The sequence below is a fragment of the Penicillium macrosclerotiorum genome (genome assembly GCF_028827735.1).
Source record: "Penicillium macrosclerotiorum strain IBT 26536 chromosome Unknown utg000002l_segment0_segment0, whole genome shotgun sequence".
In the NCBI taxonomy this organism is placed as follows: Eukaryota; Fungi; Ascomycota; class Eurotiomycetes; order Eurotiales; family Aspergillaceae; genus Penicillium; species Penicillium macrosclerotiorum.
Genome location: NW_026643082.1, coordinates 4,777,713 through 4,804,347, shown reverse-complemented (window position 1 = coordinate 4,804,347; position 26,635 = coordinate 4,777,713). Strand labels below are relative to the sequence as shown.

General features: G+C 53.5%; 10 protein-coding genes across 10 annotated transcripts; 4 read left to right on the top strand and 6 right to left on the bottom strand.

Annotated features, from left to right (window-relative positions):
* Nucleotides 1–1,161: 1,161 nt before the first annotated feature.
* On the bottom strand, nucleotides 1,162–1,548 carry N7462_002878 (uncharacterized protein; the record flags this gene model as incomplete). The annotated part of the gene is made up of 2 exons (XM_057074604.1): nucleotides 1,162–1,422; nucleotides 1,540–1,548. 2 exons carry the CDS (start codon nucleotides 1,546–1,548, stop codon nucleotides 1,162–1,164), a joined length of 270 nt encoding a protein of 89 aa, XP_056938245.1.
* A 167-nt stretch (nucleotides 1,549–1,715) lies between these two features.
* N7462_002877 (uncharacterized protein) lies at nucleotides 1,716–3,066 on the bottom strand (the record flags this gene model as incomplete). The annotated part of the gene is made up of 4 exons (XM_057074603.1): nucleotides 1,716–2,162; nucleotides 2,288–2,510; nucleotides 2,585–2,760; nucleotides 2,842–3,066. 4 exons carry the CDS (start codon nucleotides 3,064–3,066, stop codon nucleotides 1,716–1,718), a joined length of 1,071 nt encoding a protein of 356 aa, XP_056938244.1.
* Nucleotides 3,067–4,091: 1,025 nt separating this feature from the next.
* Nucleotides 4,092–5,663, top strand: N7462_002876 (glycosyltransferase domain-containing protein; the record flags this gene model as incomplete). The annotated part of the gene is made up of 1 exon (XM_057074602.1): nucleotides 4,092–5,663. One exon carries the CDS (start codon nucleotides 4,092–4,094, stop codon nucleotides 5,661–5,663), a length of 1,572 nt encoding a protein of 523 aa, XP_056938243.1.
* A 1,454-nt stretch (nucleotides 5,664–7,117) lies between these two features.
* Nucleotides 7,118–9,529, bottom strand: N7462_002875 (uncharacterized protein; the record flags this gene model as incomplete). Its single annotated transcript, XM_057074601.1, has 1 exon — nucleotides 7,118–9,529. One exon carries the CDS (start codon nucleotides 9,527–9,529, stop codon nucleotides 7,118–7,120), a length of 2,412 nt encoding a protein of 803 aa, XP_056938242.1.
* A 1,444-nt stretch (nucleotides 9,530–10,973) lies between these two features.
* N7462_002874 (uncharacterized protein) lies at nucleotides 10,974–11,639 on the bottom strand (the record flags this gene model as incomplete). The annotated part of the gene is made up of 2 exons (XM_057074600.1): nucleotides 10,974–11,493; nucleotides 11,635–11,639. The coding sequence occupies 2 exons, from the start codon at nucleotides 11,637–11,639 to the stop codon at nucleotides 10,974–10,976; spliced, it is 525 nt and encodes a 174-aa protein (XP_056938241.1).
* Nucleotides 11,640–12,271: 632 nt separating this feature from the next.
* On the bottom strand, nucleotides 12,272–13,982 carry N7462_002873 (uncharacterized protein; the record flags this gene model as incomplete). The annotated part of the gene is made up of 4 exons (XM_057074599.1): nucleotides 12,272–12,939; nucleotides 13,002–13,300; nucleotides 13,350–13,627; nucleotides 13,683–13,982. The coding sequence occupies 4 exons, from the start codon at nucleotides 13,980–13,982 to the stop codon at nucleotides 12,272–12,274; spliced, it is 1,545 nt and encodes a 514-aa protein (XP_056938240.1).
* Nucleotides 13,983–14,166: 184 nt separating this feature from the next.
* N7462_002872 (glycoside hydrolase family 115 protein) lies at nucleotides 14,167–17,563 on the top strand (the record flags this gene model as incomplete). Its single annotated transcript, XM_057074598.1, has 4 exons — nucleotides 14,167–14,927; nucleotides 14,990–15,749; nucleotides 15,804–15,869; nucleotides 15,926–17,563. The coding sequence occupies 4 exons, from the start codon at nucleotides 14,167–14,169 to the stop codon at nucleotides 17,561–17,563; spliced, it is 3,225 nt and encodes a 1,074-aa protein (XP_056938239.1).
* A 1,056-nt stretch (nucleotides 17,564–18,619) lies between these two features.
* Nucleotides 18,620–20,721, top strand: ddiA (putative DNA damage-inducible v-SNARE binding protein Ddi1; the record flags this gene model as incomplete). The annotated part of the gene is made up of 4 exons (XM_057074597.1): nucleotides 18,620–18,778; nucleotides 18,904–18,920; nucleotides 19,302–19,918; nucleotides 20,015–20,721. The coding sequence occupies 4 exons, from the start codon at nucleotides 18,620–18,622 to the stop codon at nucleotides 20,719–20,721; spliced, it is 1,500 nt and encodes a 499-aa protein (XP_056938238.1).
* Nucleotides 20,722–21,077: 356 nt separating this feature from the next.
* Nucleotides 21,078–21,885, bottom strand: N7462_002870 (EXPERA domain-containing protein; the record flags this gene model as incomplete). Its single annotated transcript, XM_057074596.1, has 2 exons — nucleotides 21,078–21,394; nucleotides 21,615–21,885. The coding sequence occupies 2 exons, from the start codon at nucleotides 21,883–21,885 to the stop codon at nucleotides 21,078–21,080; spliced, it is 588 nt and encodes a 195-aa protein (XP_056938237.1).
* Nucleotides 21,886–24,822: 2,937 nt separating this feature from the next.
* On the top strand, nucleotides 24,823–26,054 carry N7462_002869 (TauD/TfdA dioxygenase family protein; the record flags this gene model as incomplete). Its single annotated transcript, XM_057074595.1, has 2 exons — nucleotides 24,823–25,828; nucleotides 25,942–26,054. 2 exons carry the CDS (start codon nucleotides 24,823–24,825, stop codon nucleotides 26,052–26,054), a joined length of 1,119 nt encoding a protein of 372 aa, XP_056938236.1.
* Nucleotides 26,055–26,635: the final 581 nt, after the last annotated feature.

Below are 26,635 nucleotides of genomic sequence, written 5' to 3'. Positions count from 1 at the left end.
CCCTTCGTCATTTCCCGGGGACGGGTTCACGTTCATCAAGGACCGAGCTCTTCCTCGTACGCCTTACGAATACACAATACGCGGCTCCCGAGTCCTCTGTCCTCTGTCCTCTGTCCTCTGTCCTCTGTAACCCCGTACATTCTGGGTGTACGAAGGACCCTGTCTAATGACCGCCCCGCTCCGGCTGCAGGGTGTGGGGTTCGGTATTCGGACGGAGGATGGGTTTGGGCCGGATCGTCGGTCGGGGCCGATCTCTTCTCCGTCACTGACTCTGCACATCCCGCCCCGTCCCGAAATACCACCCCAAGTCATGCTTCATTCACCGTGTACCCTCTTCCGTCCCTGGCGGACGGCGGACGATTGCTGTCGATTTTCACCCCATGAGGAGGGCCATTTGTACCGAGGGATTCCGCCCGGTGGAATCGTCCGCTGCGGCCCGGCGGGGGGAATGCGCCAAGTGCTCGTTGCAAAGTCGCAGGTGGACCACTAGTGGATCGATGGATCGATACAGAAGTACCGATGACTGCTGCACAATCCCTCCCTCGAGAACTCTTGGATGTGCTTCGTTCCATCGTGTGACAGGGGGAGCAGCGTTCGCGCTTGGCCGTCTTCGCTTTCAGACCCTTTTGGGGGAATTGCACCCCCCACGAGGCGCAACCTGAGATCACCATTGGCTCCGAGTCTGACGCCCTTTCGGACCCCAAGCCGGGGCCTGTGGGGACCTGTGGAGGGATATTTTTGGGGGGTCGTTCGGGGGGTCGTTCGGGGGGAGTGGGCCTTTTAGGGGCGTTTAAGGGGTTGGGTTCGTGGCCGGGTGAAAGCCGAACGAGTCCACCCCCCCCCCCCCCCCCTCCAGACTCGGTCAGCCCTACTGTATAGTTAGTTATCTCGTTTTGTGTAATTAAATGTATGGAATATAGAGAGTACCCTGCGTCTCGATGCAAACCCCTGGAACGATCCTCTGTCGTGTCCCCCGTGAGCTGCTGCAGCCACGCAGCATTGTGCGAACGGATTTTCTCTTGGACGGTCCTTTTTGCTTCCTTTTTGGTGCTTTTTCCTTTTATTTTTTCTTGGATCGGTCGCCCTCTGTCAGATGTAAGATAAAGCATGCTCCCGGATCCCTTCGCTTTGGAGCAAAACCAAAAGTCCTCGGGAAATGTCTCAGCCACTGATAAGGGTCTCATTGATGGACTGAATCCCTGAGCCCAGTTGGTCCAATCGATCCTGCCAAGGCGTGGCAAGGGCACTGGGCGTGAGACCATGCCGCGGCCCCTCTCGGAAACGACCCGTCCGTTTGCTCGGTTTCTTGTTCGTTTCTCTCGGAGCCTCTCCACTCGAATCTATCATCTTATGTGGCAGCCTGGCGGTCGCCTTGGCGTCCGATGCGCCTGAACGGTGGGCGAGGCTCAGGTCAAGTTTTACCTGGCGCTGGCGTAAGTTTCCGTTTATACGAACATACGAACATACGAACAAAAGAACATACGCCATACGAACATACGCCATACGAACATACGCCATACGAACATACGCCATACGAACATACGCCATACGAACATACACCACCGGTGTCCCTGTTTCCGTGGGTATTTCCAGTTCTCGAGCTCGGCGCCGTGTCAGGGGAAGGATACAGAATAAAAAAAAAAAAAAGGAAAAGAATATAGAAATATAGAAGTTACAATGGGAAGATAGGCGGATCATCTACCAGGTCATGGATCTTATGCGCCAGACCCCCGTTTTTTCGAATCCAGCTCCACCTTGCTGAAGAACGCGCAGCCACCCAACACCAGAATGATCCCCAGCCCGTTCCACAGGTGAAGAGAGAAATCCCCAAAAAGAATGATCCCCAGACCCAGTGTGATGGCTTGTTTCAGATTGCCCGCCACCGTCACCGTAAGCGCGCCAGCAATCTTGTTGGTTTGGAAGGAAGCGATGTTGAGCACGAGGGCCAGCAGGCCATTGCCCAGGAGGAAGGCAACCGTCAATGCCACCCCAGAGGAGGTCTGCGCGATCCGCTCGGACAGCGCCTGCGAGAAGATCGGGAGCTCGCCGGCCGCGATCCCAAACAGAAGAGATTGCACGGCCGCCAGAGGTGACATGCGGAAGAGGAGTTCCATGGACGGGAGCGCCAACGATCCGGTCAGCAGCCGGTTGGTCGTCACAGTCTAGAACCAACGCGAGTTAGATGGCTTCATGGCAGGTTCCAGATTGAACCAAACGGGAAAGAGAGAGGGAGCACGGGGAAAAAAAGGACGGCAGAGAGCAGAAGAAGAACGTCAGGAAACGGTACCTTGACTGCCGCCAAAACCACGCCCAAAATTGTGACGATCAGGCCGAGGAATGAGGAATGATAATCACCCGCGGTACACATTCCCGCTCCCACAACAATCGGAATCAGGGAGAAATACGTGGCCATGCCATACGAACGGGAGAACCACAGCCGGTAGATCAGCACCGTGAAGAAGGGGACGGTGTTGCGAAGGATTTGAAAGAAGGCAAGCGAGACAAGCGATCTGGGCCTCGACTGTCAGCACGAAGGTCGAATTCTTCCAGAGACCGGACCTGCACTTGGTGGAAAGAAACCTACAGCGACAGATTTGACATGGCAATATTGGAGGTAAACAGCACCGAGAATGCGACCAGAATCAGGTGCTCTCGGGTTTGCAGCTTCGAAAGCTTGAAGTACCCCAGCTTCAACAAAATGAATGTCCCGATGGCCGAGAACGAGGTGTGGAGGCAGGTCAACAGCCAGGGTGCTTTGAACTGGACATTTAGGGCATCAGTTGTCGTTCGAGAGCCCGATTGTTCCGTGCGCGCTGCTCGCTGGGTTCAATGTGTTCTTACCGATCCGAGAATCAATTTGTTATAGATGGTCAGCGCCATGCTGAGCCCGAAATAGGCCGTGAGCCATATGAACTTTAGGGTGGTGGGCGATTGGTATTCTGGCTCGGCGCTCTTCTGAGTCCTCTCCAGCTTCAGATTGGCTTCAACATCGTCATCGGAGGTTGAGTCGTCTTGAGGCAGCAAAGAAAGCCCGGCTTCCTGTCGCGCATCCTGCTCGTGATTCATTTCCTTCCACTCCGTATTCGGAATACAACGCCAGTCGAAAGTATCGTGCAGCCAAGGTCGCGAAACGTGAGTTCCTTTTTTTTCTCTCATGGGATCGTGGGTGGCCGGGGACGTAGGATAGTCAAGAACCAAGAAGACGGGCAATGCAAAATCCAGAAGTCCAAAAAATGACCATCTGGAGCTATCGTCAATACTCTGCGAGCCCAACCAACCGCAGGGTCAGTGGGGACGCCCCGTTTTTTACCCGTCGGGTCCGTCTGGTCCGTCCGGTAAGTCTGAAAATATGACGCCGTACATACATGACACTACGACACTCGCGTCGTTTTCGTACAAGCGCATGGGGCGCGGCTCACCAGCGCATCGAGCCCAGAGTGAGACACAGCTCTATCCAAAGCCCTGAACTCCCCCCCCAGCACGCCATTGGGCGCCAAGGACGGAAGATCTCATCACTGTCACGCCATCGGCGTCAGGATGCTGGTCCATGTCGGCCCAAGACGAGGGCAAAAGCGAGTACTATTCGTCAAATACCAGAGAAGTAAGCCGAGAGGAGCCCCAAAGGCGTCCCCCGTACTATACCTATTATTATCTATTATTCCTATTATTCTCTATCACCTACGGGCCAAAGTTCCGGCGCAGAACGCAGGCAGGACGCAGTACATGAACAGAACTTCGTCCGCCGTACGCTATTCATCTAACTATCGACCCTAGGAAATGAAAGTGGGGGCCTGTATTGTTGTGTCATCCACCGTTGCATTGCGCAGCGTCTAGCGGTCAGAATTGCTTTTCTTGCCAAGCACTGAGTCCTCCCTGGGACATATTAGATAGCGCTGCTTTGCACGCAGGGTCTCAGCCTGCACTGTTGCTCGGTTAAGCGTATGCGCCGCTCGTTCCGGCCCACGCCGGCTTTTCCACCGCGAAGTTTTATCTCCGGCCTCCAGAAGTAGCAGCTATATGCTTGCTCTTCGATCGGGAACGCCTTCTCACCACGAGCTTGTCGAGCAAAGGGGAGGAGGGACCACAAAGACATGCCGTTGCCAAACCACTTGACCCGCTGGCAATGGACCGGCCTCGCCAGCTTTCTTGCAATTGCGATCCTCACGGTGCTCCAGTATCGACCATCGCACATGGACTCAAAGTCGGTCTCAGGATTCATCCACAATGGGAGTCCTGTGACCGGCCAGCATCCGGGTGCTGCCTCGACAAATGATGTACCTGGTGTCACATCCAAATTGCACCTCCTGATGCCCGCGAGCGGGAAACATTTTCGACTGTGTCGTGCGCTCGCCTCGGCGACAATTCTGGGTTATCCGGTCCCCGTGATGAACGGCTGGATGAAGGAGGGCGAATTGGATGCTTCGAAGACTCATCTAGCAAAAGTCCGCACAGTCATGCAATACCTGGACAGTCTTCCACCCTCGTCTGACGAAGACCTTGTTCTCATGGTGGACGGCTACGATATCGTTTTCCAGATCCCACCAGATGTCCTCATCGACCGATATTTTGCTACGGTTCGCACGGCGTCGGCAAAGCTAGCAGCGCGTTTTGGAGTGCATTCCGTCGACTCGCTCGTGGGACCCAACAGTCCGCGTCAAACTATTCTTTTTGGCCCAGAAAAAATCTGCTACCCGGTTCAATGGGGCCGCGTCGGGTGCTGGGCGATTCCCGAGGACATCGATATTCCTCCTGGCGCATTTGGACCGGATGATGGGCAGATGAGCCACAATCTTCCTCGCTGGCTCAATTCAGGGACTATCATGGGCCCGGCAAAGGATATGCGCAAGTTATTCGCGGCCACATTGGATCGAATCGCTGAAACCTACGACCCCAACCATCAGTTCAGCGATTCTGATCAAATGTACATGAGCGATATTTGGGGAGTGCAAGAATTCGGCCGCTCGATAGAGGCGCGCCGTCTATATTTTCATGGAGACGTGGATCCAAATGATGTTGTCCCAACCGGTGGAGAAACAAAAACCGTCCCGACGCTGTCCCCGGGTCAACAGACAGAGTATCATATCGGCATTGATTATCGATCAGCACTTTTCCAAACACGTGTCGGATCCGATCATGCACTTGCATTTCTCGCTTACAATGAAACTAACGAGACTGGCGACACAACCTACGCTACCGTCTTTCAAAACATTAGCGAGTATACCCATTTTAAGCCCTATAAGATTGAATTACCGTCCAATCTTGCCTCCTCGATTACTCGGGTTCTTCAGTCGATCAAAGGCGTCATAACCGCAATTCCCCATGTCACCGAACTGAGGTTGGACACCAATGTTGTGACTAAGAATGTCTACGGTCTCTTTCATTGTACGGGTGATAAAGATTACATCGATGACTTGTGGGCCAAGTTATGGTACTACCCATATGCTCGACCACTTTTCGAAGCGGCAATTCCATCGCTGAAGGCGGGCCGATCTTTGGGGATTGAAGATGGACGTGCCTGGCTTCCCGCCCATACTCTCCCCTCGAATTCTTCAGAAGCCCAGGGAATCAATGCTACTGGAGCTTGGACAGGTGCTGACGGCGAGTGGGTCGCATGGCAAGATATTTGTGGAGACTTTGAGGATGAAGTCTTCGGAAACCAATAATGTGGCGAGCCAAGTCCTTTTTATTGTCATTATAGAAGCGATATCTGTGTATAAATAATCCTATTTGACGATTTATCATTTGAAGAGACAGTCGGGCATACTATTCTCAATTCCATCGAGAGGAAGCTTCGATTTGCAGGTTATACCAGCCAGCGTTCGGCGATGTCTCAATTTTCATTCAAGCTACACCTAGCCTAATACTCTGAGTTATCGAAATTCAGGGATGGTGGTGTTGGGATGACCGGCCCGGAAGTTCTTATTTCGTCGGGTCAAGCTAGGGTGAAACTGGTGATTTTAGGATAAATGAGGCACGGCACCTCTTTAGCTGGCTGGGATGGATAGCAACAAAATTTGTTGGATGATATTGAGATTATACTTGTCTGCCAACCAGGTCCAGCATCCGGGGATAGTAAGCATGCTAGGGGCATTTGAATATATAGAAGAGAAGGTGTCTAACTGCCTGCCGTCTACGAGCGGGTTAGTCCTATATACACCTCCTGCAGCCCGCCATTTTTCTGCTTTAACATGGATAAAAGCAGTATGGCATCTTTTCTTTTCACAGATGATGGATTCCAATCTGGAACTAGAAACTTTTCTATTTAACCTTGAAAAATCTGTTTGAACTCAGCCTCTGTGAACCAACTATTACGAGTGAAGGAGTTGCCCTTGTCCAACTATGATAAAAATTTCCACCTTTATTGGATTTTCTCAATGAATGAAAATACTGAAGAATAAATTCTGGCCAATATAAATGTTCATGAAACAGCACAAAATTGGCAAGAGCGTAAAAGGAAAGTGGGGTTTGTTGACCTACAGTAGCTATTTATTGCGATCTGCAGGTTCCACTTTGTCCGGGAGTTTATTATGGCGATCAATCAATCTCTTCACAATATTGTTACTTTGATTGCAATATTTCTCTCTGCACGATTACCGTAAGTACATAAGAATAATCTTCGGGTATAGTAGGTGTGTGTTGGAGGTTGCATGAGATATTATACTACCAGGTCGGAATATTACAGGACAATATATAAAAAGTAGAAGGATATAGCAGATTGTCCATATCATGAAACAATCACGTCCGTCAGATCACCGGAGTCTTTCGTGTGCCTACAAAGCAGTACGGGTAATATTGCTTTTCGTCATTTTGTCAAACCGAGATGCTGATTCGAGATCACTTATGGCTAGATGAAAGTGAAAACATCAAAGCCTTTAATATGATGTGTATCCAAGTATCAATGGTTGTTCATGATATCAACTGGGCTACAATGAAACAGTGGCCTGATTGTTTCATGCTATACGTAGACGATGTAAAATTTTGAAAATTATGTCATATAAAAGTAATATCATTAAACACATTAATTCATATCCAAGGTCCTATCGCCTTCGATCATTGAATTACACATGAAAATCATTCAATCCCCAAAACGCCATGAGTCAAGCTTCCCAAGACTGACTTATAGCGAATTGAGAATGGTGTCAACCAAAGGCAACAGTCCCGAAACGTCATCGATCAGAGTCGTGGTTTCGTTGACAAACTTGTTGGTGAGCAGGTTCTCGGCATTGGTGAGGAGAGTCGAAATCTTCTTCACACTGTCCGAAGAGATAAGAGTCTTAATCTCCGGCATCGAGTCATCCAGATCGGACAAGAGACCCTTGAGGCTCTTGATCATCGAAGGAGTCAAAAGTTCGCCCGCACCTTCCACAAGGGACGAGGTCTCTTCCACAAAGGCGGGAGTGAGAAGCGTGGTGCCATTACCGAGAAGGTAAGTAAGGTTGGAGAGCGTGGTCGAATTCAAGAAGTCCTTCTTGATGTCTGGGACCACGGGCACCAGGCCGTTCAGAAGCTCATGGAGACCGCCCACAACGTACGGTGTGAGAAGATCATCCGCTGAATCAAGCAAGCCAAGTGTCTCATTGACCATATGGGGTGTCAGGAGGTCATTGGCATTTCCAAGCAAGTTCATTATCTCCTTTACAGAGTCGGCCGTGAGCAGACTGTTTGCGTTCTTAAGAAGGCTGCTGATCGCCTCAATGGTCGACTTGGTGAGCAGGCTCTTGATCTCAGGTAGCAGCGGGGTGACTTCGGACAGGATGGACTTCAAGCCGCTGACCAGGTCTGGCGTCAATAAGTCATCAGCGTTCGCCACCAGGGTTTGCGTCTCATTAACGAAGCTGTCTGTGAGCAAGGCGTTGCCGTTATCCAGTAGGTTAAGGAGCTTGTCAAACGTCGACTCGGTAAGGAAGCCCTTCAGCTCGGGCATGAGTCCCACAACGGCATTCAAGAGCTGCTTCAGGGCATTGGTCACATCACTTGTCAACAGGCCCGAGGCATTATCGATGAGGGAGTTGGTCTTCGAGATAAAGGCCTTGGTCAACAGCGAGTTGGCGTTGGCGAGCAGCGTCTCAATCTCCGACAGAGTCTCCTTGGTGAGCAAGGCCTTGAGCTCGGGGAGGAGATCGACGGCGGAATTCAGAAGCTGCTTCAGGGCGTTGGTCACATCGCTTGTCAACAGGCCCGAGGCATTATCGATGAGGGAGTTGGTCTTCGAGATAAAGGCCTTGGTCAACAGCGAGTTGGCGTTGGCGAGCAGTGTCTCAATCTCCGACAGAGTCTCCTTGGTGAGCAAGGCCTTGAGCTCGGGTAGGAGATCGACGGCGGCATTCAGAAGCTGTTTGAGCGTATTGGTGACATCGGTGGTCAGGAGATCCGAGGCGCCGTTGATCAGGGACTGCGTCTTGGAGACGAAGGACTTGGTTAGCAGGTCATTGCCATTCGACAGCAGCGATGCGAGCTCGTTGAATGTCTGCTCGGTGAGGAAGCCCTTGATCTGCGGCAGCAAGGGCGTGACGGCATTGAGGAGCTGCTTCAGAGCGTTGGTCACCTCAGTCGTCAGCAGATCCGAAGCCGCATTGATCAGAGAGTTCGTCTTGGTGACGAAGGACGCCGTCAATAGATCATTGCCATTCTTGACCAGGCTCTCAATCTCATTGATGTTGGACTTGGTCAACAGCGAGTCCGCATTCACCACCAGATCGTTGACCTTGTCAATATTGTTGAGCAGCTTCTGAAGATTGTTCAGGTTGTTGTCACTGAGGAGGGTGTCGGCCTTGCTCAGGATGTTGGATAAGGTTTGGGTGTTCTTCGTCGACAACAGGGTGTTGGCATTGGCGATCAGGTTGCTTATGGCCTGCGTGTTATCGTTGGACAGTAGAACCCGGAGGTTGGTGTCGACAGGAGGGGCCAGTGCAGTCGAGAGATAGTCAAAGGTATCTTCAATCTCAGACAGCAGACTAGGGTTTAATAGACCCGTCAGGCCGTCCAGCAGATCTCCCAAGTCTCCCAAAATGCTGCTCAAACCGGAGCTGCTGCTGCTGCTGCCGGTGAGGCTGGACAGGAGGCTACTGATAGTGCTCTCCAAACCAGAGTCTGTGCTAGAGCTCTCCGAGGTCGACCCGGACTTGGTGCTGCTTGCGGTCGTCGAGGCACTCCCGGTCTCTGCGGCCGACGCGGCGGCCGTGCTGGCCGCCGAGTTGGCACTGGCGGAGGCGGTGTTGCCGAGCAGGGAGTTCACTACATTCACGGCCGTTTCGGCGGCATTGCTTTGACTCGTAGCGGCCGAGTTGGCACTGTTGCTGTTCTCGGAGTTGGCGCTCTGTTCGCTCGCCTCCGAGGTGGCCGCTTGGGTCGTGGCCGCTGCTTCGGCCGCATGGGCGGCGGCATTGGCCGTCGACGTCGTCCCGGTAGCTGTATCAGCCTGAGCAGCAACCGAGTTTTCGGACGCCGGCACGCTCGAAGCTGCGGGTGAGGCCCCCGTCACATTGGCGACGGCAAGCAGGGCCGTCGCGAGGACAGGTAGGAAACGCATGATGTCGACTCTAGATGAGGGTTTGGTCTTTCCCGGCACAACCTCCCAATTGGCGCAATTGGCGTCTCAGCGAAGATGCAACGAGCCACGGAGCAAGAAAGAGAGCCTGGGCAACGGGAACGAGGATTAGGTCCGGGGGTTGCGCTAGGTCTTTATTTTGGTGCGCTGGGGATCGACCATCCGGGGTATCATTTTGGGATACAATCCTCCACTCGGCCCAGCGACACTAGGGCCTCTGCGCGGACGAGCTAGGGAGCTTCCTCGGCGTGGACGGGTCGATCGACGCCGAGGTATGGGGACGATGCGCGCCATGTGATGGAATCAGGCAAGTTTGTTCCGGTCGAGATCGCCCGTTCGCTCGTTGGCTCGCTGGGTCGCGGGCTCATTTCGCTAGTGCCCTTTCGAGTGCATCTCAGGGTATGACAGGAACCTCCTCGTCCCTCCTCTCCCATCTGGCTTTCGTTCTGGCTTCCGTTTGGGCCTGAACCGAGCTGTCTGGGGGCGGACCGGAATATTGGAGAGCGATCTCGTTCCCGAGGCTCACAATGTGGCCAACATAAAAGTCACCCTAAGCCCGGCGGCGCGAACTCCTCTTCACATGTGCTTAATTTCGAGATTGCATCGACCCAGGACCATGGCCAATGGCCTGGTTCATCCTAAATTAACCCATCCACACGGGGTCGGGTGCCCATGGGGTTGCGGCGGGAGGGAACAGGTGCAAGACTAACCCGAGCTCGGCCACCCGACCTCCACATGCAGGTGGGTTTTTGGAGGAAGGGGGGGAGGTGGGGGTCCAAGTTCCCTAATGGAGCCATTGACGAGCCCAGCAGGATCAGCAAAGAAACCAACAAGGAAACGAGAGATTGAAGGAAACGACAAAAACGAGGAAATGAGGACAGGAAGCCAAAAAAGAAAAGCGGGGGTCGGGCCCCCCCCCCCCCAGAACAGGCAGTGTCTCCTCCCCCGGACGGGCGCCTTTCGGGGTTCCTGCGGGGCCCGCAGGCGTGATTGGCGGGCGCGCGCAGGGGGACCCGGGCCCCGACGGGTCCCTGGGGCCTCGCGGAGCCTATGAAAGGCCGTCCGAGGTCAGCCTGTCTGCATTGACCTGCGTGGTCCTGATCTAGCGAAAACTAGACGCTGATCCTTACTCCGCACGCTCTGGTGAACCGGGGTCGTGCCAGCTGGTTCCCAATCCAAACTTCATGCTGGCCAGGCACACCGGGGACCCTGCGTAGCCAACCATTGCATCCGTGACTGACGGACTCGTCGGTGGACCAGAAGCCTCGGAGGAGAAGGAGCAGCCTTTGCAATCGGGTCCCTCAGCCCGAGGGACGGCTGCTTGCCTCAGCGAAACATGGAGGCGGATGGACTCCATCTGCTGGATCCTCACTCGGTAGGCGTATGCTACAGTAGTAGGCTATCTTCGGCCAGAGGACTCCATACCTCATTCTCCACGCGCCATCCTGCACTCCGTATTTTCGCCTTCAATGGTCGGTGGCATACAAAAGTACACTCGCGCACACTCGCGGCCGCGAGAATCGTCATTGTGCCCTCGGTGGCTTCTGGCCCCATCGTGTACGCCATCTGCTTCTTGGGGGAGGCTCATTGCAGCACCACATGCCATACCGTAGTTGCTTTTGTCCATTGATCGGCTCCCGAAGTTGGCCTTCGCCTCCACCTCGTGGCGCACTAGCTCCGGACGGGCAAAGTAAGACATAGGATCCTCTTCTGCGCCCGTTCTCCGATGATGCGCCCCGGCCTCATTGGCTTCGCAATTTCCCCGACGCGGTCGCTCGCTCGCTCGTGACGTCCAACGACCGGGTCGGTGTCCATCCTTATTTCCCTTTCGCTTCCAGAGCTTGCAGATGGCGTCATAGCGAGGAGCTTCCGGCCCAGACGACCGTTGGCAGTCCGGGGCGAAGGGCAAATCCGCGGGGAAGCCAAGCACGGATCGAATGAAATGCCTTGGGAGGGGGGAACCGAAAAAGAAAAAAAACTCAAAAAAAGGAGAGATGTAGAGAGCGCAAAGGGGGAAAGCAGAGCCGAAAGCAAGAAAAGAAAGGGTCAATAGTCATCAGCCACGGAGATTTCCTTCTGAGAGTCACTGCATGTTGACCGTCCTGAGTCTAGAGCGCCAACCGAGCTCGACGGCTGAAGTGCTTCTTCGTCGCTTAATCATCCGGACCTCGTACCTGACAGGACGGAATCCTCGTCACGACTCGACGCCCCAAGTCCTGTGATGTAGATCGCGGAAGAAATTCTCTCTTTCGGCTCCAATGGTTTCGGACTGGGGATTCTGCAGTCGTTCGTTCGTTCGCTCGCTCGCTCGCTCACTCTTTTCCTCTGCCTCCAGCGAGAAGGAAGCTGTGGGCTGTGACGAATTGTTCACAAACCGTCTGCTGCGAGAGTGCGGCCGACCACAGACAATCCGGATGAAAGCGCGCACCTATGATGCCGTTATACGTATATTCCCCTCGACCCTCAGTCGGCGAGTCGGCGAGTCGGCGAAGAGGAGTGAAGCTTCTGCTCCAGAGCTCAGGGGCACGAGCTCCATCACTGATTCTTGATGCTATGAATCTGTTTGGGGTCTCAACCAATGATCTCTGCGTCATAGGATCTCGGCTTGTATGCAGATCAGCCCGTGCATGCACCTACATATTAGTGGATCGATGCTACATAGTTTCGAGGGGCGATGTCACATCAGATTGTTGAATTCAACAGCGTCGGTCTATTTCTATCTATTCAATAGCTGAATCTAAAATGAGGATTCTCGCGGTCGGTAATGTCCTCAAACCCGTGAGTAAAATGGACATCCGGCAACACTTCACCGGAGGCGATCTTTGCATCGCGTCGTCGGTTTTGGATAGAATACCACAATCTCAAGGCCATCAGAACAAGCACAACAAGCACAAAACAACCGAGCAAAATGGCAAAGGCGAGAAAGTAGCGGGGTGCATCCTTGTCTCGAAAGACCTGCGGCCCAATGGAGTTCCCGGCCGCCCAGAAGATGAAGTTCGAAGCGATCAGAATGGATTTTTTCGTCTGGCCTGCAACATTGCGGGACAGCAATGCAAGCGATAAAGACGATACCGCAAAGAAAGCATAGAATATGAAGTACGCAATCAACATTCCAACCTTCTTGCTCGGTGAATATGGGATGCCGACCAGAATTGATGTCCCAAGGATCGAGGGGATTACGGACAGCATCATGATGTAAATTGTCTGGTTGAAAATGCGATCCAAATAGGCGGACAAGACCATCGTGATAGCTGTGACGGCACCGACAACCATCATCAAAAGCTGACTTTCCCAAACACTGTACCCAAATCCGTTCACAATCTGATTAGCAAAGGCGCCAATGCCCCCAGAGGGGATGGTGGTGAGGAGTTGAATGAGTGCAAACGCATAAACTAAAGCCAATCAAATTCAGTAGAGCTCTGAGGAGTCGTTTTCGGGCTTGGATGAAACATACGCTGTGGATCGGTGAAAGCATCCCGAACCTGTTCGATCCTGAAGTTCCTGTTTTGTAAACCCGTCTGGTTTTGTCGGACACGTTCCACCATCAGCCGTTTATCTTCTTCTGACCAGCAGTTTGCTCTCATGGGACTATCCGGCATCCAAAAGTATACAAAGATGGCCCAAATGACCGTGAGGATGCCATAAGACATGAAGAGTGCCTCCCAAGATTTCAATGGAGAACTCGAGGGGATAAACGAAAAGCCGAAGGCCAATAAGCCCCCGACAATATTCTGAAGGCCATTCATCATATACCTGTCTCGATCAGCGCCATGTTCATTTCGGACCGAAGCGGGACAAATACCAAAAATTGATGATACTGGCCTGCTCCTCCCGCTTGTACCAGGTCGAGGAGAGCAGCACGAACGTGGGCTGACACGCCGCCTCGAAGGCACCCATGAATGCTCTCAAGATAATCAGCCCGGTGAAGTTCTTGACAGCAGCGATCAATGTAATGCAGATCCCCCAAAGTAGGATGTTCAAGGAAAGCCACTTGGCGATGGGCACGCGCTGAATGATCCAGTTCTCAGGGTATTCGACGGTCAGGATGACCAAATACACCACTGTCGTCAACCAGGAGTACTATAGTCCGGGTCAGAATCGTCTGTCTTCGAAGATGGGGCAGAACGTGAATTACCTCGTTGTCCTTGAGATGCGTATCCTCCTGTATTCCCATGATTGATGCAAAGGACAGAGTCCCTTTGTCGAGCGTCTGAATCAAATAGGTAATCATCATCACGACCAACACGCGCTTATCGATCATACGCTTGAGCCGCTTGTTGGTGGCTTCATCGATCGGGATGGCTGCCTCGGTGGCGTACTTGGCAACCTCGTGGTCCACCAAGTTGTAGTTGGTGTGGTTCTTGTCCGGACCATCATTAGGCACGGCGGCTGCGTCCTCAATCTCCCGGTGATCGACTTTGTCCAAGTTCGCCATGGTTGCCAATGTTCATCACTCGGCCGGTGAAAGGGAGAACGACCGGAGGAGTCGTTATAAACAAACTCGGCTGGGTCTGTTTTGTCTATTTTGTCTGTTTTGTCTGGGGAAGTGGGGGGTGGAACTCGGTACAATTCGTGCCCCATGGGGTGTCTTCCACCCCCCACGTTCGGGAACTCCCCCGATGTTTTTCCCGATTACGATCAGCCCACTCGCGAGATGGTTCGGCATGAAAAGTCCGACTCTTGATGCTGATTGCTGGGTCGGCAACGGAGATGGCTGCATCGGCCTTAGTGAGCACTCCACCCGGGGTCTGCTCGGGGTGACAACACCCCGAACAGTGTATCCCGCCTGTCTAGTGGAGCAATGGCTTCGTGGGCCAGTCCAATTGGACTCGATGCGAGGGGAAGGCAAAGATGTGCACAGAATCAGAGTTGAAACAGCTGGGCCTTCGTCACGATGTGGAAGGATCTCGTTCTCGACATCCCGGTATCAGGCCATTCCCAGTGATATCGACATCATGCTCGAAGAGCCTCTCGTGAGTTTCACCGTCTCTCCGGGACTGCTCAACCTAGTTGGCGCGACCATCCTAGCCGACCCGGCGGACTTTATCGGAATTCATCATGCAGCCCGAGCGCTGGCGGAAGATTTCGGTCGAGTCACTCGAGGGAAGGCCAATCCGTGTGAACTGCCCAAGCCTGGTACGGTGACTGCCCCGACGGCCATCATTGTGGGATGCATTGAGTCATGTTGGCTCCTGAAAGACTTGGAAAGGGCAAACAAAATCGACACGGGCGCGATCAAAGGAAAATGGGAGTCCTTTTTGACCACCGTCGTGGATGATCCTCTGCCAGGGTGCGCCCAGGCGCTGGTCATTGCCGGAAGTGACAAAAGAGCCGCCATCTTTGGCGCCTACACCCTCTCTGGCCAGATTGGCGTTTCTCCGTAAGTGTTCGCGAGTTGAACAAACGACGGTTATCATACAACTAGCTAAAACTTCATTCCAGCTGGTACTGGTGGGCAGATGTCCCGGCCAAGTTTCATTCGGCAATTTTTGCCTTGTCCATCCAAACTATACAAGGCGAGCCCAGCATCCAATACCGAGGCATTTTCATCAACGATGAGGCTCCAGCACTCACTGGTTGGGTGCGGGAGAAATTTGGGAAGTATAACACACATTTTTATAAGAAGGTTTACGAGCTCCTTCTGCGCCTCAAAGCAAACTTCATGTGGCCAGCGATGTGGCCAGGTTATCCCAACCCTGGTGCCGTCTTCTTTTTGGATGACCCGGAGAACCAGCGCATCGCGGATGAGTACGGCATCTGCGTCTCAACCTCTCACCACGAGCCGATGCAGCGGGCCTCGACGGAGTGGTTCAATGAACATGCAGACGGGACATGGGATTGGAATACACACCGCGACGAGATCGTGCAGTTCTTTCGAGAGGGTGTCGAGCGTGCGCAGGGTTTTGAATCCTACTTCACCATAGGAATGAGAGGGGAATATGACAAACAGATGGCAACCGATGACCCAGGCGCAGTCCTTCGTGATGTACTACAGCAGCAACGTAAACTGTTCAAAGAAGTCCACGGCCGTGCAGATGCCGTCCCTCAGGTGCTCGCACTATATAAAGAAGTTCAGGATTTATATCAGGCGGGAGAATTCACGGTACCCGATGATGTGACTCTTTTGTTCGCAGATGATAATTTTGGGACCTTGCGGCGACTACCTTCTGGGCCCGAGAAAACGCGAAAGGGTGGCGCAGGAGTAAGTTGCGACTCAACCAGATCGTTGGCGGTTCCACTGATGTTCGACGTGCAGATATACTATCACTTTGAATATGTTGGAGCACCTCGAAGCTACAAATGGATCAACTCTAACTCGCTGGTTCGTTCAATTTATGCCTAGAAGAGATGTAATGACTAACTTGACGTTCTTCCAAGGGCAAAACATACCATCAGCTCTCCGAGGCTTATCACCGGAATGCACGAAAAATTTGGGTATTCAACGTAGGAGATATTAAGCCCATTGAATTACCTCTGACATTCGCAATGGAAATGGCTTGGAAGATTGATTCGATCAAAGCAGACAATATTCCTAAATTTCTGAGAGCACTGGCCGGTCAATATTTTGATCAAGGGCTGAGTCTCTCTGTTGCTTCTACCTGGCATGAGTATGATCGTCTGGTCAGTCTTCGAAAGCACGAACATATCGAACCAGACAGCTTTTCGTTACTTCACTACGAAGAAGCGGACAAGATTGTGAAGCGATGGCGAGAGCTAGAGGCCGCTGTGGACGCAATCTATGGCCAAGCATCCGCGGAAGAAAAGGCGTCGTTATGGGAACTCGTCGTTCATCCGGTGAAAGCGAGCTCTATTTTCACTCAGTTGCGCGCTGTACAGGCATTAAATCAACTGCACGCACGTCAACGGCGCAATTCGACTAACACACTTCTGCGCAAGGCACTCGATTTGTTCGATGCTGATTTTCGACTGTCTCAAGATTTTCACTCTCTGTTAGACGGTAAATGGAATCACATAATGTGCCAACCACATATTGGATACGGTGACACCTGGCACGCCCCATCACGGGACGCAATCTTTGGTCTCGCGTATGTCCAACGATATCAAGACAGCAACATCATTGTTGGTCAGATGGGTGTTGCCGTTGAGGGACACGAGGGTATTCGAGCAGGACGCATCAATGAGGAGAGCGAGAGAACGCATCCCAGCCGTCGAGACCTAGTTCCAGGTCTAACCCTTGGTCCTATCAGTCGCTATGGACCGGCGAGGCGATGGTTTGATATTTTTACGAGAGGCACACTCTCAATTCATTGGGTGACCTCGGTACCTTATACTTGGATTCACATATCCCAAGAGGAAGGTACTCTACAGCCAGATGGAGCCGATGCACGCATATGGATCACAATAGACTGGGATACAGTTCCCGATGGCTTTTCTGGTGAGGTTTTGATCACTATCTCATCAAAGGAAGGAGACTTTGAACATGTCCATCTCCCTATCCAAGCACGGAAAGCTCCCGCGTCCTTTATTGGTTTCGTTGAGTCTGATGGCTGCGTCTCTATTCCAGCCTCGAGATCGCACTTGAAAGACCCCTATCAACATCATCCAGACCTTGGCAGATTAATTGACGGATCGATCACCTTGGATAGTACACGCTCCTTTGAGAATACGACCGATATACCCTTCCTTGACTACCCAATTTACCTCTTCACGGATTGCGTGTCAGCCACACTTTCATTGTATTTCAATATGACACTCGACATTGATCCCGCTTGTCGAATGTCGTACGATATGATCATTGATCATCAGCCTCTTCGGAGATATTTGCTTCTTCCAGCATCTCATGAGAAAAAGGACAAATTACCTGCTGAGGGTTGGCTCACGGCCGTCATGGATGGCGTCTGGAAGAAAGACCATTTTCTTGGTCACCTCAAGCCTGGGGCTCATACAATTCAGATCAGATTGAATCATTCCAATTTGCTGCTGGAGAATTTGGTATTGGATCTTGGTGGTGTGAAGGAAAGCTACCTTGGGCCGCCTCAGGCTGTTACCGTGTGATTACGTAGAGATCTCTAGCGGACTAGTTTCACTTCTCTTCTTCGAGTTCTCAGCCTCCCACGTTTCATATCTGGAGAGGCCGTATGCATCTTTCAGGCAGTGGTTGCGCCCTCCTATGAGCCGGCTGTACCAGGGGATTTGAGGAGCACCACAGGGCGCAGCTGACGGGCACGGTGTTCGAAAGAAAGTTCATGATTCACGCATCCATGAGAGAAGGAGCACGGCACCGGCAATCTGGATACTGGGGTTGTAGATATGAATCATTATGAAAGCGGATCTTCCGCAATCGCCTTGCAAAGCCATATCGAATTCAATTTTATTTCTCTCATTTCTTGATTCTGCTCATGAGGCTGTCGCCGATGAATGCGTCTGTCGATCCGTGCGGGAATGCCCGCTGCGGGTGTGCCGATGCCGAGCCCCTCCCGTCAGCACTACCCACCGTCCAGTCCAAGCGTGCTCTGCGTCAAAAAAAAAAATAGTTTCGGGCATGAGGGACGAAGGACGAGCCAACATGGACGGCGTCTTGCTTTCCTTGTTTTTCTTTTTCCATTTTCGTTGGGATGCAGCGAATGGAAATGCATTAGTGCGGGGGGAATGAGAGTCCTTGTTGGGCCTCTGTCGGCCTGGCCGGCCCTTAGCTTATCAAAAAGCCCCTCTTGAACCCAAAGAGTATGGCAGCATGGCGGACCAGCCACAAGCTCCTGCGGCCTCGGACATTTTCATCACAGTGGGGGACGATGGGAGGGGGGATCAGAATGGAATTTGCCGACAAAGCGACCGAAACCCCTGTAAAGCCCGGAGCTGTTTCGCCATTGTTTATCGTACTCCTCGTACTTCTGGAGGGAGCGGGCAGAAGCTGCTCAAGCCTGTGGTCGGGGGCTGCCGGGCGGATGCCACGGACCTCGTTCACCGTACCGACAAAAGGACCTAGGCTGGAGACATAAGACGTAGGCGGCAATGAGTGAGGGAGCCGTTGGCGCTAGCGTGATCAGCCGATGGGTATGAGAGGGTGGTCCTATACGCGGCCAAGATCATCGTGGCTTGTTTCTCGACCAGATGCCGAATGGGGCCAACTCTGTGCGGCTCCTCCCAACCGCTTCACCCCCAGTCATCCCGAGCTCGATGCTGCGCAGTTTCTTTGAGCGTGTTGCCAGGAGGGAGGGGGGAGGGAGCATTTGCCATGATAGCTGCTGGTACCATTACGGCTGCGATATCGTGAGACGGAGCTAATTGCGGGGAGGTTGGATCCACCAGCGCCCAGCGCAATGCATGCTGCCTGCACCCATCATGGGAACAGTGGAACGCTGGACCTGCAGCTGGCCTAGAACTACTAGATCTAGTTCGAGGCGTTGCGCGGGTAAGTAAGGTCGGTCTCAAACGTGGAAAGTGGTGGGGAAGTCGAGAAGTTGAGGAGTCGAAGGAGTTGATACCGGTGGATCGTTGAGCATGTAAGGAGCCTAGTCAGCGTTACCCGCACTCCAAGTTCCATCTCCTTCAATCCACTTCCACTTTTTCTTTTTCCTCCGCTCCCACTACATAACATACGGACATCCCGGTTCCTCCTGGAATAGTCTCTTGTTCGCCATCGTCACCCTTGCCCATCCTTCTGCCTTCTGCCGACGGTCCCTACTGTCATTGTCTTCCCCTCCTCCGCTTCCCCCGCACCACCCCCGATACCATGTGAGTTTCCGAGATAGCGACGACCGCCGGAATCCCCGCTGACCTGCTTCCTTCGTAGGCGTATCACCGTCAGTGTCATCCGCCCCGAGCAGGCGGATTCCGACATCATCAACCTCGAAGTCGGCGGGGACATGACCGTGGAACTGCTCAAGGCCATCGTCGAAAGCGAAACTGACATTCCTCCCGAGGCCCAGCAGCTGGTCTTCAACAATCAACTCCTCCAGAACCCAGCACAATCCCTAGACCAAGTGGGCATCGGAGAAGGCGATATGCTCGGTGTCCACGTCACCTTGCGGACCGGCGCTCCGCCCCCCGCTACATCCGCACCTTCGGCCGGCCCCAGTGCGGCACCGCGTCCGAACGTCCAAGCTCGACCTGGGATGCCGGACCCTGAGACCATTCGGCTACATATTCTCGGCGACCCACGCGTGCGGGAAGCCGTACGGAGACAGAACCCAGAGCTGGCTGCGGCGGCCGATAATGCACAGCAATTTCGCAACGTACTCCTCTCCCAGCAACAACGGGAGGCGCGGCAGGAGGCAGAGAAAGAGGCCCGGATTGCTATGCTGAACGCGGACCCGTTCAACCCAGAAAATCAGCGCGAGATTGAAGAGATTATTCGCCAGAATGCGGTCACAGAGAACCTCCATAATGCGATGGAGCATCATCCTGAATGTATACATCCCGTTCCCCTTTCTCCATCCCTAGACCGCCATACGGTGGGTTGAGCATCTGGCTAACAATCTTTGTTCTTGGTTCGTCCCGCTACAGCCTTCGGTCGCGTTACAATGCTCTACATCCCCGTCGAGGTCAACGGTCACCGCCTCAACGCCTTTGTCGATTCCGGTGCTCAGGTGACGATCATGTCGCCCGAGTGTGCCGTGGCCTGTAACATCATGCGTCTGGTCGACCGTCGCTATGGGGGTATTGCTAAGGGTGTAGGAACCGCTCCTATCCTGGGACGGGTTCATTCGGCGCAGATCAAGATCGGGGAAATGTTCCTCCCCTGCTCATTCACCGTGATGGAGGGGAAGCAGATTGACCTCTTGCTAGGGCTAGACATGTTGCGGCGACACCAGGCGTGTATTGACCTGAAGCAGGGTGCCCTGGTCATCCAGGACCAAGCGGTACCCTTTCTCGGAGAGGCTGATATTCCCAAGCATCTAACTGAGGAGTTTGAAGATGAGCCAACCGTCAAGGGTGCGGATGGTGCCGAGGTCGGTGCGCGGACCGGTGCAGTCACCCACCAGGCTGGCGGAACTGGAGCCGGCCAATCCAGCGCAGCAACACAGTCGCAACAAACTGCACAGGGGGCGCCCAAGATCAATATTCACCCTGTGCCGACGCCCCCCGCCTCCCGCTGGCCCGCCGCCGCAATCGCCAAAATCACGGAGCTGGGCTTCTCCCGCGACCAGGCCGTTCGCGCACTCGACGCGGCTAATGGGGACCTCAACCGGGCCATCGGGTTCTTGCTTTAAAGAAAACGCATATTGTTACATACTCTGGCGTTTCAGCGGTTAGGAGGATACGGGGGGATTTCGATTTTGTATTTAGCGGGCCTGTTCCTTGTATCTTCTTCTCTGTCTTCTTTTTCGTCTTGCTTCCGCCCCTTGTTCTCTTGACTGAAGCATACGTAACGAATGTGTACGATTATGTGGTGATATCCGCAACGGCTTTTTTTTGCCTCTTTCATTTTCCCTCTTTCGTTTTCCCTTAAGCGGATTTTGTCTCATGATTTTGTTTTGGGCGGTCTAATTCCAACCTCCGGGCCGATGTGCATTAGTACCAGATCCGAGGCATTTGGGGAGCTGGTCGGGTCTTGACCTTCTCGTTCTCATTCGTGTTTGCATTTAGGCAGTAACCGAGCACGCAATCGGGTGACCATGTCGAAGGCCATCCAGGCGCCTGAAGAGAGGCTCGTCAGTTGGGTTCCCGTGGGTTGGTCGAGAGGTGCAGAAAAGGCGCCAGCGGACTCCGGAGACTCCTGGGACCACTCACCTAGTGCCACATAGGGACCGTACAGGGTCGTCAGCTGTTGTTTCTCGGCCACCGAACGATCTGGCCAGCTCCATACGTCGACCAAGCAGGTAATCGAGGTGACGAAGGCCTGGATGCCAAAGACGAGCAAGTGCACCGGGACCAGGGGGTGGTCTATGAAACGGGATCCTTGTTAGTTCACACTCCCAATGCTTGGTTTGCTTCTTAGGTGAGGGAGGAGGGGAGAGGTGCCGCCGGGGGGGGGGGGGGGGGGGGAATAAGAATTATTCCATCTTGATTAATAGAACCGCCCAACCCCTCCGCAGGAACAATCTTGACAATCCCGACCATCCCGATCATCCCGACCATCCCGACGCCCTGCAGCTCAGCTCACCTTTAATCAACCCCCACACGGCCCACAGGCTGGCGGGGACGTGGTAGAGCAATTCCATCCAAATGAAGGTATTGAACCAGCCCGGCGCTGGGAACTCAAAGAACTTGTCTCGGTAATTGGTAATGTAGAAATCACGCAATTGTCCCGAGAGGTCCGTCTGCAACCACGCGGGCTGCAGAGGCACGGTGTCGATGAGGAAGATGATAGGCACATGAGTCGCGAAGAACAGGAGGTAGATGCAGTCGCTTTTGCGACTGAGGAGGGGAGCCATGGTGCTTCTGTCCGGCCGCGATAGGCGTGGGGGAGGAAGAGGAAGGACTTGGGTGGACAATGGACGATCAATGCCGCGGGTCCTGGACTGCGGCGCGCGACACGCGGCGAAGGACCCGTTCACCAAGGAACCCAGGGAATATCCGCAGAGAATACCTGGGGAGGTCCACTTCAGGTCTGGACGGGTAAAAGCAAGCAGGAAGAGCGACAGGAGGGGAGGGCGAAGTCTGAAATATGAAGTCTTGAAGTCTTGAAGGATGAAACGATGCAGGAACGCCAAGGACCAACGATCTGACCGTCCAGTCCTCAAACGACCAACACGTCAGGTGACGCAGCGGGGCGGCGATCGGGGACCATGTTTGCTTTTGGCGATTTAAGCTTAGTGGAGATCGTGGGCCACGAGATATCGAGAGACATCTGGCGGCCGATGCCCGGCTTGCAATCGGACATCTCGGGAGGCACGATTGGACGTCAAGGTACAGTGAATGCTCTGACCGTGATCGGTGATGTCGAGCCCGTCTATTTATGTTCTGGGCCCATCCTTTTGACCCAGACGACGCGGGCGAACCCCAACTGGTGAACCATCGGAGACGCAAGTTTGGGACGGGGTTTGGTCCGGCCCGGCCCAGACTGGAGTTGTCCAGTGCCGGTGGACGAGATATCGAACAACAGGGCATTCGAAGAGATAGCAGTGTCAGTCAGCAGCAGCCACACTCTCAGCGGCCCCGTTGCAATGATCTGATCTACTCTACAAATCCAGGGATGACCTGCCAAAGAGAGTCCCGGGCTTCGATTCCCCTGTCAGAGAAAAGGACACCTAGAAGGACGAAGGAAAGACCGGAAGAACGCGAATGAGTCATGATGCCCGACCGCCATCGTCTCATCATCATCGCCACCCCTTGCCAAAAAGACAAAGAGGACAAGAAAACTCATACTCAACACGTAAGGACCTTGCGAGTGATGCCACTTAGCGCATCATGGCCGCTTCGTCACGATCGCCGGGCCCACCGCCTCCCCCAGGAGTCGCCAGATGCCGTCAGGAGGGCGGATTGCCTCCGGCGCGGGTTGCATCACCAATCAGGTACGCAGGCGTTCCGCATGATTCGTACGATGCGTCGTCGGTCGGCATCCTTTACACCCGGGTGCGACGTGTCCGAACCGCCCTGACGACATGAGCCTAGAGGCACCCGATGAGGTCAACGGGGGGCGAGAGAGCGGGACAGAAGACAGACCGCATGTTTGTCCAGGAACCAATGACACCCGCGCGTTGGCGCCGATAGTCCTGGTGGGGGGAGAGAGGGAGGGGAATCGAAGGGGCAGGGAAAGGAATTGCACCTTGAGGGAATATTGAAAGAATGATTAAGAAACCCGGGAGAGAAAGATTTGATTTCGCAAGGGTACCGAGACCGCCAAAAATCAAAGAGAAAACAAAAAAAAGGGCGCAGCGGTAGAAGGAGCAAGAAGAAAATGGTGGAGTGGAAGACAAAAAAAACGCCAGAGAAGGCTATACAGAGGACGGAAGCAGAACCGCTTGACAGCGGATCGCCCGAGGGAACGATGGTTTCTCGACTGCAAATGATGCTCAGTTTCAAAATGTTCTCATCCAGTGGAGAGTGGGGTGCCAGAGCTAAGCCTGATTGCGGTCAGTCCATCTTCCTATCCTCCGATCCTCCCGTATAGTTGCAGCGTTCGTTCTCCCAGGAGCTGCCTAATCGGTCGATGGACGGAGTCCAACAGCGAAGAGGTAACCACCAAGCACCAAGAATCTCCCCGATAGCGGGCAGAATGCAGCCAGGCCCCGAGAGAAACTGGGGACGAGAGCTCACAACAGATAGCCCGATGCCCTGCTCAACCTGCTCGATCTGACATCCCTGATATCCCTGATAGCCCTGGTTGACCTGATATCCCAAGTACCCCAGAGAGACCCGGTCGACCGCAAAATAGAGTATACCCCGTATACCCTGTAAACCCCATATATTCCGTATAGCATGTATACCTTGTTTATCCTGTTTATCCTGTTTACCCTGTTTACCCTGTTTATCTTGTTTACCCTGTTTACCCTGGACAGACCAGGCATATACCGTATATACGAGTAGAACCCCGGCGCAGGGAGTATATCAACATGATCCTGGTCTGAGATAAAGCAATTGCAGTTTGGCCTGCATCTACCTTATCAAAGCCGAGGCATCCCTGGTCCTGGCCATGGGGCCGGGAGTCCCTAGGCGAAGCGGTGAAACGGGCAGCCAGAAGCTTGGAGCTGCTCGGCTCCAACAGGCCACAAGTCCTGATACTTCGCTCTTCCCCCTCCTGCTTGCACCATCCACGCCTCCCCCTCTCTCGCACACTCACTTCCTCACCTCCCGCCTTCCCTCCCCCCTTCCCTTCTTTTGTCCTCGCCCTCTCTGACAGGTCGGAATCCGCCGGGATCGGTCTTGGGGGAAACGGGAAGGGGGAAGAGAGAGTTGTATTTCCTGCTGACCGCTTGTCTGGCGAACACAGACCACCCGTTTTTTTTTTCCCTCATGTTGTGCCGGTTCTCCTAATTCCCGGAGATGAAAGGCAGCGCTAGCGTTTGAGCTACTTGACCCACCGCGATACGGCGATGCACGCGAAACTATATATAAAAGGGAGGGTCGAGCGATCTGATAATCTATCATTCCGTATACTTCTTTCTTCTAATCCTCGATACTTTGGGTCCTTTGGGATCCGTCTCTTTCCACTGCTTGTCCCTTGCTTTGCGCCCATTGATCGGTCTCTTCATATCTGTGGATTCTCCCAATTGCCCGTGCCCCTCCTCCCCCTCGGCATTGCGCATAGATTCACTGATCTGTCACTGATCTGTCACTGATCTGAGCTGCCACTTTTGCACTCTGGGCCATTGACCACTGACCATTGACCGTTGACCCTTCATTAATGATTCATCGCCATCCACTGCATCATGCCTTCCTCTGCTCCTCTCATCCGGTCCAAGGCCAATGCCCATAAGCCCGAAGTCCCCATTAGTTATGACATCAACATTCCCTATGTCGACGTCGACAAGCTGTCGCACCTCCACACGCCATATCCCCAGTACCTGCCCACTTGGGATCCCGTCTGGTTTGACCCGCTGCCGCCCTTCGAATATCATGACCCAGCCTTGCGCGTCAAGGATCCGTCCATGCGTAACCTCCTCACTCCCGAGGTGACCATCAACCATATCCAGCCAAGTATCGGCAGCGTCATTGAGGGCGTCCAGCTCAACCGTCTCTCGGATGCCGCCAAGGACGAGCTCGCTTTGCTCATCTCCCAGCGCAAGGTGCTCGCGTTCCCGGACCAGGATCTTATCGACGATGGTCCCGAGCGCCAGGAGGCCTTCATGCGCTATTTCGGGAAGCCCAATTACCAGCCGGTCTCCGGGACGGTGCGCAACCATCCGGCTTTCCATGTGATTCACCGTGATGGCAATCGCGACGAGATCGCCCGCTTCTTGGAACAGCGCACCACCACCACCCTCTGGCATCAGGATGTTAGCTATGAGATTCAGCCGCCCGGCTATGTCATGCTGGGCCTGTTGCAAGGCCCCGAGGTGGGCGGCGACACCGTCTTCGCCGCCACCGATGCCGCTTACAAGCGCCTCTCCCCGACACTCCGAGGCTTCCTCGACACCCTCAAATGTGTGCACTCCTCCGCCAGGATGATCAATCACACCCGCTTAACCGGTGGCCTCGTCCGCAAGGACGCCGTCGACACCGTTCACCCGCTGATCCGCGTCCACCCCGTCACGGGCGAGAAGTGCCTGTTCCTCAATGCCGAGTTTATTACCAAAATCCAGGGCATGAAGGAACCCGAGGTGAAGTGGATGCTGGACTTTCTGATGAACCACATCATCACTGGCCACGATTTCCAGGCTCGAGTCCGCTGGCAGCCCCGGACTATTGTCATGTTTGACAACCGGTCGACCACCCGTATGTATCTCCTGTCGTCCCCTCTCTCCCCTTCCCCTTTCTCCGTGATTACTTGTAGTCAGTCATGGTCAAATGTGGTCAATTGTGGTTGATTCCCCACTAATGCGCAGCAGACTCGGCTATCGTGGACTATCTGGATGAGGAATATGGTGCCAAAGCCCGGCATATTTTCCGGCTCATCGCTCTGGGCGAGAAGCCCATTCCCGTATATGACGAGTTCGAGTAGAGTCGCCAAAACGGCCAGAAAAAGGATGCAGGGGAGAAGGCTTCCTGCAAGCGATTCTCTCAGTTTCATTGCTTCGATCTAATGATGTCATAGATAGTCTGTTTTTTTTTCACTATGATTCCTCAAACTTCACGGTGTTTTCGGTTAATTTGCTGTTAGACCGCGTGCTTCATTTGACTATGTTTCGGTTCTATACTCCCGTTTTTGCCTTGCATCGCCCAAAACAATTTACATAATGCTATTTCATAACCATCTCTTTCCATCTCTTGTAGCTTATTTTGTTCTCACTTAGGCAGGCATTTGGTCCACGGATAGTCATGCGCGAAAAGAGTCTTTCCCGAACAAAGCAAAAACAAAAAAAGAAAAAGAAAAAAAAACCCCCAGAAAAAGCCGTTTCATTACCATTTCTCAAGACACATAACGCCCTCGAGATCGCGGTAGAGTTACAAAAAGTAGGAAGAAGGGGAAGTAATGAGTCAGAGAAGAAAAGGAGACGGCCTCGGCGTTGTGCAAATAAAAAAAACAACACCGTCTACCCCATCAACCCCAGGTGACGCGAGACACATATCCTATGAGATAAA